General features: G+C 38.1%; 1 protein-coding gene and 1 long non-coding RNA gene across 4 annotated transcripts in view; one reads left to right on the top strand and one right to left on the bottom strand.

Moving 5' to 3' along the window:
* The first annotated feature begins 1907 nt into the window (after positions 1 to 1907).
* LOC137842331 (uncharacterized) lies at positions 1908 to 14124 on the top strand. Its single transcript, XR_011089022.1, has 3 exons — positions 1908 to 2041; positions 2138 to 2211; positions 13793 to 14124. It is a non-coding gene; the product is annotated as an uncharacterized lncRNA (long non-coding RNA).
* The window catches only part of STK38L (serine/threonine kinase 38 like), a 48005-nt gene continuing 33838 nt past the window's right edge, over positions 2401 to 16567 (bottom strand). For 2 of the 3 annotated variants that reach the window (XM_068656204.1, XM_068656188.1), the window contains exons 6-14: positions 16039 to 16162; positions 15336 to 15490; positions 14354 to 14456; positions 13486 to 13547; positions 12485 to 12602; positions 11888 to 12011; positions 9527 to 9622; positions 7795 to 7886; positions 2401 to 6563 (exon numbers count right to left, since the gene is read on the bottom strand). In XM_068656204.1, coding sequence (XP_068512305.1) covers positions 6436 to 6563; positions 7795 to 7886; positions 9527 to 9622; positions 11888 to 12011; positions 12485 to 12602; positions 13486 to 13547; positions 14354 to 14456; positions 15336 to 15490; positions 16039 to 16162 — 1002 coding nt within the window. In that variant the 3' untranslated portion in view covers positions 2401 to 6435. Of the gene's footprint in view, positions 6564 to 7780; positions 7887 to 9526; positions 9623 to 11887; positions 12012 to 12484; positions 12603 to 13485; positions 13548 to 14353; positions 14457 to 15335; positions 15491 to 16038; positions 16163 to 16567 lie in introns of all 3 variants that reach the window. The other variant, XM_068656195.1, reaches the window with a different exon arrangement.

The following is a 16567-nucleotide window of genomic DNA, read 5'->3' as shown; positions in this document are numbered from 1 at the left end:
CACTTCCCCAGGGAACAGCAACCTCCATGCTATCAAATAACCTGGAGAGAAGGGATGGGAGGAGGAGGTGGTGAGATGAACTCCCGGCATGTGCACAGATCCAATTCCCCTTATGGCTACTGCAGCAGTGCTTCCGTGCAGCCAAGTACACAAACTGAGGCTGCTGAGAACAGCAGTAAGCAGGAAGGAGTGGGGCTGTTCTGCTTCATGGTTGAGGTACTCAGATTCGGCTTGGGGTCCTGGGTGCCCTCCTTTGGCAGATGGCCTCCATTTTAGACGATCACTAAAACAGTGGTGACTAAAGTTAATAATTATAATTAAAACAAAAAAAGTAAAGGGAAAAAGAAAATACCAGACTGAAAGCACATAGCAGGAGAAAATTTGGTAACTTAGAATATAATGAATTCTTAAAATCCTCTTAGGAGACTTCAGGACCATTACAACTGACAAAGAATATTCTTGTTCCATTGTATATATGTGAACCTGCCCTTCTCCAGCGTTGAGCTGTCCCAATAGCTGCTGGAGCTGGTATCTCAGATGGCAAGCTCCTTTAGCCAGACTCTCATCTGGTGCGTCAGAGCCCAGCAGGGCTGACAGGTGACATTAGTACAGCATGCACATTTCAAATCTATGTTCATTTTTGAAATTCAGCTATTGGATAAGGCATTTTAGAACCTCTGTGATAATTAAAGTTTACATACCCAGTAAATAAAATTAACCTAAAGAACTACATTAAGCACTGCCTGAACTGCAAATCCATCCTTGTCTAGTCCAGAGCTGGGAACCACTACTGTCATCATAGATGTCCTGGTTTCAGTTAGCACAGAATTAATTTTCTTCCTAGTAGCTGGTGGAATGTTGTGTTTTGGCTTAGGATGAGAAGAGTGCTGATAACACCCCGATGCTTTAATTGTTGCAGAGCAGTGCTTATACTAAGCCAAGGACATCTCAGCCTTTTGCTCTGTCCTGCCAACGGACAGGCTGGGGGTGCAGTAAGAGCTGGGAGGGGACAGACCCAGGACAGGTGACCCAAACTAGCCAAAGGGGTATTCCATACCATCTGACGTCATGCTAAACAATATATAGGGGTGGCTAGCCGGGGGGAGGGGGCCGGACTGCTCGGGGTTAGGCTGGGCATCGGTCAGCGAGTGGTGAGCAATTGTATTGTGCATCACTTGTTTGTACATACTATTATTACTTTCATATTATCACTATTGTATCATTACTATTATTATTGTTATTATTATTTTTTGTTATTATTATTTTTCCTGTCTTATTAAACTGTCTTTATCTCAACTCACGGGCTTCACTTTCCATTTCTCTCCCCCGTCCCAGAGAGGGAGGGGGGAGGGTGAGCGAACGGCTGCGTGGTGTTTAGCTGCCGGCCGGGTTAAACCACGACAGTCTTTTGACTAGGAAGAAAAGCTACTAGGAAGAAAATTAATTCTGTGCTAACTGAAACCAGGACAACACCCCTTAGTAAGACAGAATGTTTTGAATATTCCATCCTTCTCTTTTCATAGGAAGATTGTCAGAAAGACATTTTATTGTCCAAAGCATAATCATTTTGGTTACAAGCCACACTCTGTACAAAAAAAAATGCACAGCAGATATTTGCAGTATGTTTTAACACTAAATTACATACTATTTTCTTGAGTGATTGACTTAAAAAAAAAAAAAAACATATTTGCATGTCCTGGAGGCATAGCCTTTATATTTAAGGTGCTGTATTTTTGAGAAATACTGAATTTGGAAATGCAAGGAGAAAAAGAACCAAGCCTGCAGTTCCTTTTGAGATGTAGCTCAGTACAAGATAACATCTGGTTACTGCAAGAAAAGTGTAATTGCATTAAATAGAATTTGTAAGATCCTGCTCAAATTGCATCAGCTTACTGAGAGCAGTGATTCTTGAGCAGAGGAGGGCTGTTACTCACTGGAGGGCTACTCAGCGGGTACCAGCTCCTCTTTGCTTTCAGCTGCTCACCTCAAAATAATGTTACAATGCCTAACAACTGCATCTGCTTCCACTGCTCTAAACATGGTAAGGAATTGGGAACAGTAGGACAAAAATGTTCCTGTGATGAATTGAAGAACAACTGTCCATGGAAGCCTTTCTTGACTAAATTATCATTTCCAGGGAAGGAGACGGAAGCCTTCTGTGAAGAGCCTTTTTAGAAGCAGCTTCATGTGACTGCAGTTTGTACCAGTCAGGTAATTCTTGCTCTCTGTACATCGGATTGAGAATAGTGATGTGCATTCTCATCTTCAATTCTACTGACAATGAACCCCCACTACACACACACACAAAACAGTGTTTCAATTCCCTAGGATGTCTCCCATTCTGGAAAAGAAACAAACCCAGCACATTACTGTAAAAATAAAGAAATAGAAAACTGCAACTTTACAAAAAGAATGCTACTTTTATTTTCAAATGCTGTAAAAAGCCTCATATAAATTTTATAATGCTTCTATGTAACCTTCCCAACCACAACTAATGAAACAGTCTAGGAAAAATATAGCAGTTGCCATTTTGACTCCAAGTACAAGCTGCTGTAATATATCAACATTAAAAGGACAAGGTACAGTATGTCACAATGCTTGTAATTGCTCATATTATTGAAGAAGTGAGAGCATTTCCTAAGCATTAGAGTATAACTGGGCTAAACTGCAGTATTCCCTATTTGCTGTTGCAGAGGAGGAAAGTCACCTTGTTACAAGGAGCCAACACAACACCCTTTGTACTGCTTATGCCCATTTCTCTTAGTAGTGTGGAGAGCTTTCAGCAAGCCCCTTTGCACTTTGGTGAATTCACCCATATCAGATGCTATTATTCCATACTGTATCCAACCGCTCAGCTGTTTAACAATTGACCTATAAAAATAATACGTAACGCTCCAGCAAGGCAAATTTAACAGTGCAAATGCAGTATCAACAATATTTGATTTGTGAATGCTGGCTTTTTTTTTTTTAATTTTTATTTTAACTCCTTTTGCACATGAATGAACCTCTGTGTATGTCCTATACTTAAGGCCACGCATTCATGCTGATTAGAGATGGAACAAAGTGCAAAAGCTCAGATGTGTTCTCCAATGCAAATTTCCTCCCCAGTTTCAGCATATTCAGATCCAGAATTTAGATTCAGGCTCACTACTTCCATTGATGCACTCAGGTTTTCCCTGCTGGAATAGGTTAACTTCCCAGTAAACCTCTAAGAATTTGCATACAAAATTTCACATTTTAACAAAAGTTAACAAATCATACTTCCACAAAATAAATTTTCACATGGTTGCAATCATCAAGCCATTTCAGGATCTTTGGTACTCCAAGAATAAGAAAAATAAATGGCACAGTGACAAACAACACCAAAGGAGAAAAAAAAATAAACAAAAAGACAAATGACCATCCAAAGGAATAAGACAAAAATAAAGCAAAAAGATATGTTGCACTTCCATTTTTTGAAAGCCAGTGTAGATTAACCTTCTGTTCTTTTTAATCTATTATAGTGTCACAGTTTAAACTTTGAAAAAAACAAACCATCTATAATCCTAAAAGCAGTAGTTAATATTTTGTTGGACTTATTGATTAAAATAATTCTGTTTTCAAAGAAATAAATTCAACTACCACAATACAGGAGTTTATGCTAAATAGGCTGCAGGCTGTTTCCTGAAGGATACAACTCATATGTGAGCACTGATATGTTTAATTATCTGCAATTTTAAATGTATATTATCTTTAGTGTTATGAATATAAGGGTTCAGCTGTTTCCCAAGTTTGTAAACCAGTGAGTATGTACAGACATAGTTTAATAGATAGCTTTAAATTAAGAATGTATTTATCTCCCCTCCTGCAAACCCTGCAAGAAAAAAAAAAAATCACCAGTATTACTGAGCATTTGCAGTTTCCATGAAATTGATCTTGTCTTAGCAAATTCAAGCAAAGACTTCTTTTTACATTACACAAAAGGGTAACTGTGGTATTTTGAGAAATGTGTTGTTCACAGGAATTCCACTTCTGGTGCATATAGTGACCCCATGCATGAGATTGGAAATTAAAACTAAGAAAAAATCTATTTTGAATAGCAGTACCCTTTCGGGGCAAAATCTGCATCTGGTATATATTCTGCCCAATATCCTCCATCTTGGTAGAAGGGACTGAATGTCAGGAAAGGAATTTCCTTTTCTCAGAAGCCTCAGCAGCTCCTATGCCAGCGTCAGAAAGAAATGAAAAAGTATAAAAAGGTGGATTTAAGTTACTGGCTTTGGACAGTCTCTGTATGGATACAGTTGACCTTCACTACGTTGGATTGACATGGCTAAAGACAACACCAGAGAATTACTGAAGGATCTTGTCCCAGTAGCGGTAAAGAGGTCTTAATTAGTGTAAGATTTGTGAAGAAAAACTAGGAGGTCACATAGTTGTTCCCACTTAAATTGAACATTTAGGCAAAGTTTAGCTCAGCCATAATCTGACTGTATAAATTGGGTGGGCCCTGAGGCACTGGATACTCTTCTTTGATGAACTGAACGCTATTTTTTTTTTTTGTAGAAAAGCAGCATAAGTAGCAGATGTTAGATGCTTGAAGGAAGATAAAGTATTGGAGGAAAGGCAGCACTGAAGGCCTTGAAAAAATTAGCAAATGTTGAATCAAGGCAGACTACACACATTGCCAGTACGCTGCTGATGCACAGAAATTTTTCTGATAAATGGACTTTTATGCAACAGATGAACACTTTAAAGTATGTTTTTGAAGCATACAAATAATTCAGAACAGCTGATACCATGGTGCCTAACAGCAATAAATATTTCTGTACAAGCTTTATAAATAGTCACTTCCGTTTTGCTGTAAAAGTCAGTCTAATGGAGTCTTCCCTACCACATGCCAAAACATCCTGTGCTTCACTCTGATGGGTGTTGTGGGGGCTTTAGAGTGCCTTTCACTTGTGTTTAAAGGAGGAAGACAGCGACAGTGACTCTGCTTGTTCAATTACTGGTGAATTGTTGATTGCTGTAAGTCTCTTTTGTAATCAGAAAATGACACCAAAGTTCTCCACTGTATTGTGATAGATTCAAAGTACTGCAGATAATATGCTAGTATAGGCAGGGATGTAGCTGAGGAACAAAATCATAGCCAGTACACAGTTTTCTGCTTCAGTTTCCTTGAGCCAGTAGAGAGGGGTCTCCTTCCCCTGTCAGTTTGTCCCCATCTTGCAGAGTGGGGAGAACAGGTGTAGGTGCTCTGCCTGATCCAGTTGTGGTTGTTCGTGGTTCCTGGTAACTGGGCTTCAGACTCAGCTGAGCCTTTATAATCCCATGGTCCACATTAGGAAGAGACGCTAGAAAAAGCTGGAGCCCACAGAAGAGTAAGTCTAGTTGGGCACTCCATTTCCTCTGGTTCGGCAGAGGTTGCTACCGGTATTCTGGAAAGAAAAGGGTGCAACAGCATCCCTTCTTGGAACTTCTTAGGGAGATGGAAAAGAAAAAGCTGCCATTTGATCACTTCCCTAGGGTAAGTTTTTCTCAGACAGAAAAGGATATTTTAAATTCTCAATAGCAAGATTATCTGCCTTCCAACAGAGACAGAAATGCTATCTTGAAAACTGCCATATTTTCAGAACTTGGTAATGGAAAAAACAAATCTGTTAAGAGTCTTTGTCATTGTTACTCAGATTCCTTTTTTTCTTCTGAAGTTGTCAACAGGTTCATCATCATGAACAGTATCATCATCTTCAATGATAGGACCCATTAATTATCAATTAAAGCAGAAATGCCACTATACAGATCACAGGGACCATCTTCCTGCCCCACATCCCCCACAAAAAGGGACAATCTGCTCACAAAACCCTCCAGCGGGGAGCAACGAGGCTAGGCAGGGTACAAGTAGGCCCCACAGGACACTGCTATTTAGAATAATCCAATATTGCCACACTCATGGGGTATATCTGCACACCACAACTGAAACACCCTTGAGCAACTGCTCAGAGAATTTTGAAAATGTGGGCAATGATTTATTATTTTTTTTAATACTGCATATTTAGAACCCACCAGGTAAGCAGTATGATAACAATGCTGCGTAAAATGATGTGTTTTACTCCTGGGTGGATTAGACAGTTTACTGTACAAACAAAGCCACAGGACAGAGAGGCATAATTAACCATTATACACACATAGGCAGTGCAGTTACAAAGGGATGTATGTTCCTTTTATTCCAGTACCTTTGTATAATAAAGTTAACAAAAATATTCAAATATTAAAAAAAAAAAAAGCCAGCTGGCACTGCCAACTAATTCCTGTAGTAGTCTTAGAAATCCTAATCCTGTAGAATTTCCTTGTGAAATTGATGCGCACCAGAGTCAATGTATTGATAACTAATGCCAAGCGGGTCTGGTGATGCAGCTACCTGAGGTTTCTATTTCTTCTGTGGGTCTGGGTTTTGTTTCACAATTTCCCAGCTTTCATGTAGGTAGGGATTGAACCACGCTGCGTGAGCCCTTCAAACCTCTTGTAGGTATAGTTGAGGAAAACCCAGTCTTTGGATTTGTAGTCAGGCTCCGTTGTGTTTGGCACTAGAATTCAGATACAAAAGTAAAAATAAAACAAACAAACAAACAAAAAGAAAAACAACAACACAAAAACAGTGTTGCTTCTGAAAGGACTTTTCACACATCAACAGTCCTGAACTTGTATTTCCCTCCTCATCATAAATTCCTTGAAAAAATCCTGTTTCTAATCAGGTCAGCCTTTTGTAATTAATATAAGCATTACTTATACTAGTTTAATGTAGTTTAAAAAGTAACTAATAAATGACTTAATAGTCACTTAATTTCAGCATGCATCTCTGAAGTGAAAAAAATTTGGTTTTGCTTGTTAATGGTTATTATCTTCTGTATATGTATATACTATAACTGGCTCCCATACATTGAGAGGAACCTCTTAAATAACTATGGCATATATAATTAAAAGAAACAAAACATTGAGAATGCCACATGCACAACAAATGAAGGAGTACACAATAGTGTTATCCTCACCACAAACAGAAGAAAAAGTTTTATCCAAGTTCTCCCACACATGAAGCACATGTTCCTTTTCTAGGCCTTCTGCCTGGTTATAGCTTCTGCGAGGCTCATATAGCCAGCGGGAGATCTAGTCATGTTTTATTTTGTGAGCAGCCCGCACAGCTAGTGTGCTGAACACTGACATTCACTGCAGTGGGCTCCTATATTCAGCACTCAGGTTGCTGCTTTTAGAGTTCTACAACAGCATTTTCAACTCTAGGCGCCAAAAATGCTAATGTCCAAGTTCGTATTTGGGTATCTAGATGTACATTTTCAGTAATACAGTGGGTCTGAGATGCCAAAACCAATACAAATGCACTTGGTGTTACCTAAATACGGGAATAGCTAACAGACACTGGAGAGGCACTGTTTAGCATAAAACTAAAAAATAAAAATTAAAGATCAAAAGCAAATCAGTGCAGACTGTTTTTATCAGAATTTGTTTAGACAGACTATATGGTAGAAAACTACTGCTTTTGGCGCTCACTACATATGCAAACCATTTTAATTAATATACTTAACTATTACAATCTTTTTTCTCCCTAAAGTTTTAAGGAAGTAGAAGCTATGAGAAGTCATATGTTTACATTTGTTTTTGAAAGAGAATCTCTAGATCAAGCCTGTATATTACCTTGACTAGGACATCAGAAAAGTTAATAAACAAGAATGAACAAACCCATGGAGCATTTTGGCACACGGCACATTATAGATTGAAATTTGGAATTTACAGTGGCAGTCTCACCAGGCTGTAAAATATCAGATTCAGGAAACTCATCGAAGTTGGATGTATCATCAATACTTTTGATTTCTATAGGGATTGCAGCTGGTCTTTCCCTGTAGATAGACATAAAAGAATAGTAAGAAAGAAAAAAAAGATACATTAAGTTCCATTTCTTTTAACTTAGTTTTTTACAGTTACAACATCCCTGTAATTTAAAGTACAAAGTTTCCATAAGAGATGCATCTGGCCTGCCTACTTCCTGACATCATGGCAAGGTTCAATAATTTCCTATCTAGCACTAGTATCTTGGCAAGCTTGGGGAAAACATGCTTTTCCATTAGCTGAAACAGCATTCCAAACTCATCTGCCATATAGCTATTACGATCTTTGATGTCACCAAGAACCACAGTGGTTACCTTCATTTCTTAAATCCTGCCTACCCAGCCAAGCAGGATTTTACTTGCATTTGAAGCCATTAGACATGTTGCTTTACAATTCCAGTACCCATCAGCCTGGAACTCATCCAAACACCTGCTGACTGTAGCTCCCATTTCTGACGCTCAGTTGTCAGTATCTCTCATCCAAAATGAGTTGAGTCACACGTTCCTGATTTATTAGCTTAACAATCAGACAGTCCTTTAAAAAGTTTTAAGGTAGCTTTTGAAGTTACTTCAGTGATCTGTCCCACCAAAAGCATTCAAACTGGAACATGGCACTGTGGGGGACTTATTAATTTACAGCTGTAAAATGATTACAGCTATGATTATTACAACTACAACTAAATCCACTTCTGGGTGGAATGGGGAAACCCTTTTGCCACATCGCCAAATGTGGCATGAACAGGTAAGTCACTGCTGTTGGTGCTCATTAATGTTTCCCACATTGAAAAGATAAGTTACATGAAGCTTTCCACAACAGAAGAAATGAGAAGTACATGAGCTGGACAATCACACGCCCACTGTGCGGATTTTCACATGCAAAAGTGCAGTATTTCTGAAAGAGCAGACTACCTCAAGCCTTAAGAAGGGCTGAAGAGTAGCTATTTCTGCAGCTGAAAACATCTGTGGTCCCAAAGTCTGGTTTGAAGGTGCTACCACTGCACGTACATGCAGATGTAGCTCAGCATCTGTACACTCAGGCTAGACCTGGTATGGCTGCCTCAGCAGGGCCTCTACCCAGGCTTGGCCAGCAGAATTTAGGCCAATGAGGCTGCCACTCTGAGGTGAGTCAGTGCCTCTGCCCAGCGCCCTCTAGACATACCGGTTCACTCAGGTGCAAAGACATACCCTACATTTTCCTCCTACTTGCTGCCTTTTGTCTTCATTCATCTGTTTCCCCTGCATTTTTGTGGCAGAGTTTGCTTTTCTCTTGCTCCTATTACAAAAAAATAGTGAATTATAGCAACAGCTGCATTTCCCATTACTGATGGAAGAGGAGCTCTCTGACAATATCAAGAGCATAAATCAGGAATAACTTGACCACTCTGCCACTTTTTTTTTTTCCATCCTGGGCAATCTGGGCAAACCTGAGAAATCTCAAGACAGTAAACTCTGATCAGATCTATGAATTACAGCACAGCCTGAAAACCTTGGCTGTCACTCGCTATTGCCAGTAGTGCATTTCAAAATAAGAGGTACATTGAAGAGAATTATTCTTGCCATCACAGTGCATGAAATTCTTGCTTTCATGGCTGCTATGTTCTCTATAAAATATGTGTGTATATATATATATATATACATATACACATCTGTACCTGATATGTCCCCAGTCCACGCCTTCAAAAAATGGATGACTTTTTATTTCCTCTACTCCATTACTACCAATTCTGTTTTCTGAGTCAGTACAAAACCTGAAAAGGCGGAAAAATAAAGAGAATGTTACAATAAATGCAGACAGAAGCAACAGCGAAAAACTGCCATGGTATCCTGTATCGGGAATTTGAGCATGTTCTTTTAAATTGCTGTATTTTCCAAGTAATGTAAAAGTAGCCCATTGTATCTAGGAGATGAGGGAAAATAGCAGAAGTAGAATATTGTTAACATTCCCAAAAATGGAGGTCATGATGACAGTAACTTGCACCTTTTCTAATGATATTCCCATCTTCAAGTTTAGTGAAAAGTTACTGCATGTCTTGCAAGATTAGTTTGGAATAGAAACTCTTATGTCCCTACTACTGAAAACTCCTTTGCACATTCTCAACTATTTAAAATTCATGTTTTAAAGTCAAACTAATAGGAACATAGACACCATGTGATAGAAGACTACTCTCACATGTGACATTTTGGAAATAAGGTGAGCCAACACAAATTCAGAACATGCCATGTCCAAAACATACCCTACTCTCCCTGTCACTCTCAATTCCCTCCCCCCAGAGGTCTAGGGGCTGGTGGCATGAAGACCCAAGGCCTCTCTCTGGTATGGTCCAGTTGCACAGTCTTGGCGCAGACTCCTGAATAAACTCTCAACCTGAGAGAAGAAGCTGTGAGAGTCTGTAGAGACATGATAAGAAAGGTGAAAATGAAGACAGAGATAAGACTCTTGAGATGGGGACAGTTACCAGCTCAAGTAGGCAGAAGGATAAACACCAACAAGGAAAAGGATAAAACCCTGAAGAAAAAAAAGAGGAAGGAGGAGGTTCTCAAATAGCACCTTGGTGACATCAGGGATTTGTACCAGGGAGCAGCAAAGGCTGACTCTCTTTTCCTCTGGACTGATGCCTACCTGACTGGAAAAGACTCTTAAGCATTTCATCAAGGAGATAGTAAGCATGCCAATGAAAGTTCATTGGAGTTCATTAAGCCCTAGCTACATTTTGCAAAGATGTAATTGCTTTATATTTTTACATCGTCTTTGCAGAGTCTCTTTGAGGGTGGCAAAAGGTGTCAGAAGTGACACAGAGGGAGGTTTACAATAACAAAGGAAAACATATCCATGTCAAACAAAGCTTGATTTTGCAAAGTGTGGAGTCCCCATCAACCTACTGGAAGTGGATGTGGGCCTCTTGGCGCTCCGTAAGTCAGCTGACCTTCATTACATTAAGTATTTTTTGCTTAAATGTGCAGAGCCTCTAATAGGTGATTTAGTCATCCTGCTATTATATCTCTCTCCATACAATCTCATCATCCAGATTCACAAGGCACTTCTCATATCATGTACACCTCAATACAAAAAAGGTCATCTTCTCACTGCTTAGTGAAATCTTCTGCAAGGATTTTAGTAAAATTTTTAGTAAAATCCTTGCAAGTTTATAGCAAGTTAGGCTATAAAACTGTCTCCAATTATAGACTGTAATGTTCTTTTATTTGTGGTAATGACACCTGGGAAATAACTGCTCATACTTCTGCTATAGTCCAGCCAGGTGGTGGATGCCAAGTACTAATAATAGACCTCAAACTTTAAAATAACAGTTAGCCAGACCAGGTCTCAGGCTTTGTCTGGCTTTGTCTGAACTTGACCTTATTTTAGTTAGGTTTTATCTGTATCCACAAAAATAAAACTTTAGCTTTGTCTGCAATAAATTTTAAGCTCTTAGCCCTGCCTATACGAGTACAGTCCCCTTTTTGCCTGTAACAAAATCGTGTAAGCTTGTAATACAATATTTAAAAAAAAGCACAAAACAAAACAAAACACATGAGGGCCATAAAGCATTTGCCCCTCCAAATCTATCAGGAAAACAGAGCATTTCTGCCTGACCTTGACATCAAAACCTGTCAATAAAATTTCAATACAAGATGAAAGGATTAAAAACTAGCGTCTTGGAAAACATGAGTAAATCCGAAACATCCAACGATTTTCTTTACTGTTAAAAATGTTGGTGAGTAGTTGTTTTCTGAGCCCCTTTGAGGGGAAAAAAAAAGTTTCAATCACTTATTTTTTCCCCCCAGCGTGCTCTTTCACCTAATGCAGCAGTACAAATCAAGATCACTACAGCTTATTCCTTCATGCTAAACAAATGACAAAAGGAAAAAGACTGAAAAATCCATCAAGGAAGGTGACGCAGAAGAAACCAATTTTTCCCCCAGTCTAGAGCTTCCTTCATGCAGAACAGAAAGTTAACCTAATGGAAGATAACTATGTCTGGATGAGTAGCCAGGAGTGGGCTTTTATTACTGACCTTAGAATTAAATCCTTTGCTTTCTCTGATATGGGCACCTCTGGAGGAAATACCAAAGTTTCTTTCCAATTCATAACTTTCCTGTAAGTTTCTTGCGGTGTTTCTGAACAGAAAGGTGGATACCCTGCACAAAGATTAAAAAAAAAAAAAGAACAAGCTTTTCCCAGAGTAGAAGACTGTCAAGAGGGGAGGCACTGCCTGAAGTAGCAATAAATGCTAGCTGCTGGCCCTCCCTTGGCTCTGCTTTTGCGACTGTGGCTCCCAGATCTAAAATATTGTTGGAGCCAAAAGCTCTCTTTTATACTACTATATTTAAAGTTGATTTTGGTACTACCAGGTAAGAAGACAAAACCTCAAAAGCATTTAATAGTGAACAGTTAGTTATTCACTGGAACGACTAACTGAGGCATTACCTGTTGCTGTCTTCTTAGAAAGATGGGAGTACTTTAAAGTTTTCTGCAAGCTATGCTTGGGGCTCACTTCAGGAAGTAGTGAATAAAATCCTACTACCTGCACTATGCAGGTCATATTAGGTGAACTAACAGACCCTGTCACCTTTGAATCCTCTGATTCTTAGGCCTGCAGTCTTTAACGTACCTATTAGCATTTCATACATGATGACTCCCAAAGACCACCAGTCACAGAGTTTGTTGTACCCGGTCTGCATAAATACTTCTGGTGCAATATAATCTGGGGTCCCAACAGTAGAATAAGCCTGGAAAAAATGAATAAGTTCTTTTAAAAATTAATGCTACCTTTTTTCCACTTTGCAAAACTTTTTTTTTTCCAGGGGATTCATATGTAGTATCTTGGTTTTTGGATGGACAAGAATGCTGAATTTGACAATTCACAATATCTAAAATCCCAAGAAGATTGTTCTTTTACATGAGAAAACACGATGTAGTGAGAACTTTGAACCTTGAAAGTAAATGGAAATCATCCTCCTAAATGTGGAGGAAAAATAAAAAGTTCCACAATTTGCAATTGATGTTTTTTACAAACTACTGCTCAGTGAAACAAGCAGAGCTGAAACTCTGAAATGCTATGGCTGACAGATGCTTCAGTTTGTTTAGTTAATGCCAGAATGCCCTTTATTACTTGGCCACTCTGCACTATAAACCCCTGCTGCACCACTTCAGTGCTTTTCCATACTATTCCCATTCAGTGGGAGACCAAACAAGTTTTTCCTCTGCAATTCTCTGAAAAAGAATCATGTAGCTACTCATCTTGCAATACTGAACTGCAGGAATTAAACTCAAGTTCAAACACACAGCCTCAGTCTAGGAGACGTATTCAAGATACAGCTTTGCTAAGTGGCTGCTGACACCTGAGATTAGTTAGTCGAGATGCTTGTGAGAGAAACAAAACATAAAGAAGAGCAGTGCCTTGCTAGTCACAGCTCTGAAAACAAACAAATGAAATTATTTGATTTGATTAGAATTCGTGGACTTCAAAAAGAGCTACAACTGTAACAGACGAGGCCCTTACAGATTTAAAAAACAAAACAACAAAACCGGTAGCATTAATGCCACGTTTTTATTTAATGCTTTCTGTAAATAGTTAAAAACATATATATATATATGATGTTATTGACTTACCAGCTGTCGCCTGTTCTTCTTCCACGTTTCTGCTTTTCTCTTTGAGTTCATATTCTGAAATGCTAATTTAGAGAATAGTTATTAGATAACGAATGCATTTGTGAAGTAAAAGACTGATAACATTTTGTCTTCAGAGGAAAACTATTTTATATCTTAAGAATGCTTTTTGCCTAGAAATAAATACTTGATTTTCACTGGAGACAGAAAAAGGACAATGAATAACTACTGTCCAATTTGTGGCTGCAAATCACATCAGTAGGATATGTGACTGGCAATTCTAAATTAGCATTTTATTTTATTTTTTCAGATTGATCTGCAATCAGCAAACGTTGTTGCGGCTGGTAGTGTATGTGTGTGTATTCAGGTATGATACAGAAGATGACAATGTTTTTTAAACAACAAGGGAAGAATCTGAAAAGAACTGCGGAATAATTTTATGTTTATGCAATAAAATCCTAATGTCTAAGTCTTGCCAAGGCATAGAGATGAACAGCTCTACTCTCTTAAGTTTTGTTGTGATTGTCATTGACCTTGGTAAGTCAGCACATGAAACCCATATTTGATCTGGAAGAGCATTCATTCATTTCTGTAACTTCAGTAACATTGTTATGAAAAATGTATTAAAATATAATCACACTACATGTACTTGTGTCTGTATACAAGTGTACAAAAACACATTAGCACTACACAAAACAATTTCTTTCCTGTGAAATGCTCCCATGTCATGGGGAACACATGCATTTCCAGTTATCCAAATAAATGCACTCAGCCTGACCAATTGTGTTTAACCCAGCAGAAATGAAGTATGATGTGGTATAGCTGGAGCTCAAAACTATTTAAATGTTTACCTAGGACACCTTATACTTACAGAAGTCACTTGGTGGATTGTGTGTAAGGTTCCTGTAGAACTCAGTTCTGTGAGCTTTCTTTAAACCTGTGCATAGCCCAAAATCAGACAGTTTTACATGACCCTAAAAAACACCAAATAAGATAAGAACAATTTAGAAAGGTAGTGTTCAAAAAAAAAAAAATTGTTTTCATAACTGCACTTGCCTTCTTAGTCCATGTGTGAATGATGGACTTGCACAGGACTACCTAATCCAGGGAAAGCGGGCAAATAGTGCCTGATTCTTGATGTATGGAGAGAATGTGTTTTCTCTAAAAAGGGTGTAATTCCTGGGAATAGCTACATCTGCAACAGCTGAGTACAGCTAGTTTACTTGGTTTTGTTTTGCACTGAGACTGAAAAAGCCTCCAGCACAAAATTATTCTGTTTTGATGTTAACCTAGTTTTAATTGGGTTTCTAGAGATCAGTGCTAGACATTCTACAGGCTTGTGTATGATACTTAGTGGGTCTATTTCATAGCTTACTACAAAGCAGTCAAATGGACAGACTGCTCCCACTCATGAGTGGACAATAAAACAAATGAGATAACTGCAGGAAGTGAACTGATTATTTAGTGTTGTCTGCTTGTTTCATGCTTTCCTTCTTCTTGAACTAACAAACTATACCAGTCTTTCATGTGTATGAATTCGAGCATCTGGATGCCCTGAGTGGGTCTTTCTACACTTACAAGACCTTCCAACTACAAAAAGAAGAAAAAAGAAAAAGAAACAAAACAAAACAAACAAACAAAAACAAACAAACAAACAAACAAAAACAACCACAAGGGTAGTTTTGCTTTAAGTGTAGTGAAGTTCTACCATAAAAAGATAGCAACCATTTTTTGTCTTTATTCCAGCTACTGGTATGGCGCTACAGTTTCCCAGTGATAAGCACCACTGTGAATGGCATTATCTGCAGATTGTAATGTTTAAAGCATAGATAGTTTACGTGCACACCACATGCCTTAGCATCCAGCAGGAGGTTATCTGGTTTAATATCCCTGTGGATGAATCCCAGCTGATGAATAGCATCTATGGCCAACACGGTTTCAGAAATGTAGAACTGTGTCTCTTCTTCTGATAAGGTGTCTTTCTTCATTAGCAAGGTCATCATGTCACCTAATCAAAAAAAAAGAAAATACAGCTTATAAATCAGAACATTTTAATGGTGAAACTCCATTAGATTCCAAATTTAAACTTGTTACTAGCATTATAGCTACTAATTATAAAACTATTACTGCAAGGACCTACAAACCCAACATACTTTTTCTGCAAACTGGTGTAAAATTGTTGCAATCCTAAATAGGAATTCTAATTGGATAGCCTTGAATAATGCAGCAATTTTTTAACGCATAATAAATGTATTGCACTAAAATTGATCAAGAGTGACTTTTTTTAAAGCTGTTTCTAGCTTTGTCAGTAAAAAGCAGAACATGGGACTAGAATTATTATTTAATCCAAGTCTATTTTAACATCTTCCAATAATCCTTCCCCTTCACCTACAAATCAGGAAAGGTTAAGTTACCGGGACTTCACTTAAAACATCATTAAAATTTATGCTATCACGAATTACACAGCATGCTTGTTTCTTCACTTCTAGAAAGCTGAAAACAAAGCTAAGGAAGAAGTACTTATACAACTTAGTAACAACACAACATATAGCTTACCTCCAGGTAAGAACTCCATGATCAGGTAAAGATTTCTTTTATCCTGAAAACTGTAAAACATTTTCACTACCCAGGCTCCATCTGCTTCAACCAAAATATCTCTTTCTGCTCGGATATGGGCCACCTAAAATTTTTTAATACTGTTATTAAAGAATTATTTAATTACATCAATACCAAATGCCATGCTATATTCCTAATCCTAAAATATATTTTCATGATCTTTATACAAATAAGATAGTCTTCATACTTTTTTTCACTCCTATTTTACATAGTTTTTACTAGACCCTACAAAGTCCTCAGAAAACACACAGCAAAAAACCATAGAAATTAACTCAATATTGAAAATAACTATTTACATAACTTCACAAAAGTGGTATCTAGAAAGAAAACACATGGCTTGTTGAGCTTCCTGTTTGTCAGGCAGAACTGAAGAAGTTGGTGGAAAACTGCAATTCCATTTTTACTGCATCCTAAAATTAACTAAGAACATTAAAAAAAAATAAAATAAAAAGCTCTGTTATGATGGTCA

The sequence above is a fragment of the Anas acuta genome, chromosome 1 (genome assembly GCF_963932015.1).
Source record: "Anas acuta chromosome 1, bAnaAcu1.1, whole genome shotgun sequence".
NCBI lineage: Eukaryota > Metazoa > Chordata > Aves > Anseriformes > Anatidae > Anas > Anas acuta.
The sequence above is the reverse complement of the archived record's forward strand: the minus strand, read 5'-3'. Positions and strand labels throughout refer to the sequence as shown.